Here is a 5,038-nt window from a genome sequence, read left to right on the forward strand (position 1 = left end):
GCCTCAGCCAGGGAGGCTGCAGCGCATGCGCAGCTGGCGCCGCGGCGGAAGGACACAGCGCCCGCGCCCTCCGCGCCGCCTCTCCCTTCACAGCGCGGGGGCGGCGAGAGGCGGCCGCGGGGCGGCGCGGCGGGGCCCGCTCCTTACCTCCAGCACCGATTCGTACGGCGTGAAGTGCTCAAACCTACCGCTGTTACCATTAGCTTTCAGGGTTCTTGGCTACAACGAAGCGCTGCCCCCCAGACCGTARCAGGGGCCCTTCTCTATGTGAGGCGAAAACGGAGCGCAGCCAAGCTAAACTCGTGCACTGCCTCYGACTGGCTTACTCCCACCTCTGGTAGGACCCGTGCTTCCCTCTCTAACGAGCAATTCCTTTGCTTTCCTCCTAACCAGCCACAATCGTTCCTTCCTGTCGTGCAAGCATACAAAGCAGAGGCTTAGCTACAACGCTGCTAAACTGAGGTAAACGTTTTTACGAGGCAGAGGTCCCAGTCAGTTTGCACCTACTTGGAAGTCAAATGTGTATAGTGTACACATTATATACAGTACACACAGTAATTGTGTATACGTGGAACTTAAATACCTGTGTATTTGACTTCCAGGGAACAACTTGGATAAGAGATGTGAAGATCCTAACAAACACCTCCAAAGCTAAATGCCTTTTCTCCCTAACACAACTCACTGTTTCTATTCATTTCTGAGCTGTAACGTCATCAAGCACTCCACAACCAGGCCATCTCACTAGATTGATAAAAGTTAAACATGTATTACCTCAACATTAAGTGCATCCTTAGCACTACCATCAAAATTTGGATTTGCAAGCATTTAAGGACACATCTGCATCGCACACAATCCAGCAGTATCTTGTAAAACACTTCAGTAATTATTTACTATTACTTAACACACGTTCCAGATAACCTGAAAGATCCCAGACGTATTGGCTCTTCAATATAAAACCACCATCTTAAACTTTTTATTACAAAGGCCATATGGATTTTCAGTAGAAAGATCCTGAGAATTTACCTGAAAAGCAAAGCATGATGTTACTTTAGTTTGGGACAACACCYGAATTACCTTTATATTACAGTCCTACTTCTTTCCTTAAGAAGCAAGTCACAAAACAGTTCAGCAATTTCTGCTCACACACCATTTCTTAATTTTCCTTTTTTCTTCACCCCTTGTTTGGGGGGGGATGATGATGATTCTTTAAAACTTCTTCCATAAATGGGTGCCGGAACCACTGGCTCTAAAATCTTCTGAGTCTTCCTCCTCTGAAATCTAGATACTTGTTTCAGATCTAACTTTGTTTAACCTTTCCTTTATTTTCAGTGGAATTTACACAATCCAAGGTTATTTTATGTGATTCGTTTAAATCCAAAGAACGTWTAACACAGTTAAAAAACAAGGTTTACATGAGAGTGATGAAAACACGGTTAAGTGTGACTTAAAAAGCTAATACAATACCACTGAATTTAAAATACCATTGCTATATACTCTGACTACAGTTTAAGATAAAACTTTAGAAATGTATTACTGAAAGGTATAATGGACAAAATTTAGTACCACATTAAAGTTTAATATTTCAAAATCCTAAAACACAAAATACGTATTTGTACACAAAARGATTTACAGAGCAAAGTTAACCGAAATACTGTTACATAGAACTGCAATAAGAAGTCGCCATATCTTCAGCTCATATCACCGGGCATCAAAAACCACCACTGTAATAGTACAGTTAAAGGAAAAAAAAGTGAGATTAAAAAAARGATCAAGGAGATGAAAAGAGAGAAGGGAAGAGAGACTGCCCAAATCTAAAACTGCACGAAATCACACAAAAGCATTTTGTAATTTCATTTTTAATTAACCCCACAACACTTTCTTTTTGTTAAAATGCCATATTATAGCAACCTATAGCAATATAGGACCCAGAAAACTACCATGCCTTACTATATTTTGCATTAAAATAAAAGGAGGGGAAAAAAAGAGGGAAAGTACCAAGTTAAAAAAAAAATACAATTACATTGTCTAGATTTCCCTATAGTAATTTACTCTATTGTACTGAYGTAAGAATTTTTCAAGACCATACAATATTTACTCCACTTTTCATTGTGGTTTCATTATATTCCTTGCCTCCACCTAGAGCTTCCAAAATGCATTCACGTGCCTGTATAAAAGGATACATCTTTTTGTCCTTTTCTTGTACATTATTCTGTAGCCACATTCTCGGCATCTGATAGGATCTCTTGCTTTTATTTCATTTTCTGTATGACATTCTGGTGTGATAGAAGAAGAGAAGGGGAACAGGGAAAAATAAAAAGCATTGTTAAAACAACAATACAACTTCTAGAAGTCATAACATTCAAATTCCTATCTGTGGCCAAAAAAAATTTTTATCAGGCTAAGAGCTGAACTTAGGTACCATGCAAAGAACATGACTGACAAGCTTCACTTTTATTAAGATCTGAAGATCTTGCTATAATCACCAGATTACAGCAAAGAATCCATTCCACTCTTGAGACCAGTGTCTACTAATGAATACTTCAATTTAAATGACAAAGTATTTCACAGACATGTCTCAAAATGACACTGAAAAACACAAATTTTAACAGCATTTTAGTCTGTCTATAGTTTGATAAAATAAATCTAAGTTTGAATTCTGCACTTCAGTATTTCCAAAAAAAAAAACCTCTCCACAATTGACTAAAGGTCCACAAAGACCTGCCTATKATAATCTGCATCACAAGCAGACACTTAAGAGAAAGCGTCCTCTGGGTGAGACTTCTACACAGCAGCAGACATTCTCTTGAATTACTTCCGTGTCACTCTGATTTATTAAGCTTTCTGCACTGAAGACATCTGGATCCACTATCCTACTATTGACATAATAATTATGAATTTTCCTTTATTAAAATATTAAACATCCAAGAACAAGTAAAAAAAGCAAGCAAACACACACACACAGAAATGTCTTTTCTTTACCTCCGCAGATGTAAATCATTGGCTGCTGCTTTGGAGGCTGAACATCCTTCTGTGAATCCATGTTCTAAACAAAACAACAACAACAAAAAAAGCACACCAGTTATTTTTGTTATTATTTCAAGATGTATAAAAGCATTTCAGTATCTCCATCTAAAAACAATAGAAGATGAGAGACTTACTTAAAAATAAAGGCAAACAAATCCTACCTGCATTTGATACACGGAATATCAAAAAATTTGAGTGGAAAGAGACCTTAGGAAGGCTTTACCAGTCTGGTATAAAAATCTCCAAGGATGGAGGCTGCACAACATTTTTTTTATTAAGGAGAAATTTAAACATTAAAGCTCAATGAATAATATTTTCTTTCCTCCCACTTGCCAGTGGTAAAATCTTGAATCTTGCTGAAAATAAAATAAATCAGTGCTAGTTAACTGATCTGCTGTTTGATCAGTCTAGGGGATAGAAATCTGAGGAACAGACTGCAGGTAGAATAATAATAGATTTTTTTTTTAAGGAGGGGGSACAAGAGAGAGAGAAGAAAGTCCATCTTCATCATCCTGAAATAACCATATAGGATTGCTAACCTGACCAAGAACTTGATTACTAAGCAATACTCTAAATATTAATGCTCCACTGCAATGGTTTACAGCTCAAAGTTATTTGGAGTCAAATATTCCTTTACAATATCAGACTAAACAGTTACATCTATTCCACAAACATTTACAAAGTTTAAATCAACCAGTTCTAAGCTGCTAATATGGTTGCAACCATAAATTTTATGGCAGTTATTGTAACTACTACAGAGATAGTGAACATTATTTTTCTACTTGCTATAAATCCAGGCTAGAATGCAAGCATCTTCTTGTAGCTGACTGATAATACCATTTACTGCACTGCTTTTCTGCCTGACATACAGGGCAGGACTTCTCAACCATAYGCAGGTGAATGGCCTTCATATTTTGATAATGCTTTCCCATGAGCGCAACCCTCTGATGCCTTTTGGCTTAATATTACACTAAGAATTATTTTCCTGATCTTCCAGTTTATGCCAGTATAAATGCAACTATGAAAACCAGGGTGATGTAAGCCTTGACAGAAAGAGTTAATCCTTTGTTTAAGTTTGATCATTAAGTAACAAAGCATTTCATTAAAACATCCATATGCCACTCAGCTCAAGATAACTGATAAACTCTACAGCTTTTCAGCAGGGTTTTGCTCAGCCATAATCATAAGAGTAGCTTGATCATTATATATCAAATTGTCTCTTGTTATCAGTATATTATGGTAATATATAAGGGAGGCTTCATTGACATTTTAGAACAGCAGCGTTTTCTACAGCAGAGAACTAGATGAAGAGGATCAACCAGCACACTTACAGATAAATAACTTGAGATGATGCCACCACTCATTCAMCAAAGTAATATAGCTGCAAAAAACAACAACGACCTAGAACTAAGTCTGCTACTAAGATACCATGCTTTAGCTAGCCTTCACATGCCAGCAGGTATCACCGCAGCTAAAACAGTATCTGCCCAAGTTACCCACCACGGACACAGYCAGAACGACTGAGGTACACAGATACATTAAAAGACAAGCATTACCACTGCAACTCCAACTTACCCCAAAGACGTGGAGATGCAAYCACCGGTGCGGAGAGGGCGGTCGCCACGCGTACCTGCAAAAAGAGGCAAACCCATCCTTTCACGTCCCCCTCAGAGCCCACGAAGGAGGGGAGCGGGCCGCCTCCCTCACACCAGACCGGCCCCTCAGCCCCAGGCGCCCCAGGCAGCCCCAAACTCGCGGCAGGGCCACCCCCAGCAGCCCCGCGGCAGCTTTAAACGCAGAGGGAGCGCTGGAGGGAAGCCCGCGAGACCAGGCCGCGCCGGGCCTCTCCCTGCTCGCCTCCCGCCGCGAAGGGCGCCGCCAGCTCCGAGAAGAGCAGGCCGAGAGCCCCGGACACGCCGCAGCCCCACTCACCCACACCAGCAGCTCCACCGCGCCGCGCCGCGGGACCTGCCGACGCCGCCTGATGACGTCTCAGCGCGGCGCCGCGGCCGCG

At 40.9% G+C, this 5,038-nt stretch overlaps 1 protein-coding gene across 1 annotated transcript; it reads right to left on the minus strand.

Moving 5' to 3' along the window:
- Positions 1 to 944: 944 nt before the first annotated feature.
- POLR2K (RNA polymerase II, I and III subunit K) lies at positions 945 to 4,685 on the minus strand. The gene is made up of 4 exons (XM_085301640.1): positions 4,600 to 4,685; positions 2,980 to 3,043; positions 2,181 to 2,273; positions 945 to 1,721 (listed from the first exon to the last, which is right to left on the minus strand). The coding sequence occupies exons 2-4, from the start codon at positions 3,038 to 3,040 to the stop codon at positions 1,699 to 1,701; spliced, it is 177 nt and encodes a 58-aa protein (XP_085157766.1). The 5' UTR covers positions 3,041 to 3,043; positions 4,600 to 4,685; the 3' UTR covers positions 945 to 1,698.
- Between the last annotated feature and the right edge of the window lie 353 nt (positions 4,686 to 5,038).

The sequence above is a fragment of the Rhea americana genome, unplaced genomic scaffold (assembly GCF_003343005.1).
Source record: "Rhea americana isolate MKP2758 unplaced genomic scaffold, rheAme1 scaffold_0, whole genome shotgun sequence".
Lineage (NCBI taxonomy): Eukaryota > Metazoa > Chordata > Aves > Rheiformes > Rheidae > Rhea > Rhea americana.

Coding starts and splice junctions, on each gene's coding strand:
- POLR2K (XM_085301640.1), bottom strand. CDS start 3,040: ATGGATTCACAGAAGGATGTTCAGCCTCCAAAGCAGCAGCCAATGATT. Junction 2,274..2,979: donor AATGATTTACATCTGCGGAG/GTAAAGAAAAGA, acceptor CTATCACACCAG/AATGTCATACAGAAAATGAA. Junction 1,722..2,180: donor CAAGAAAAGGACAAAAAGAT/GTATCCTTTTAT, acceptor GTACTATTACAG/TGGTGGTTTTTGATGCCCGG.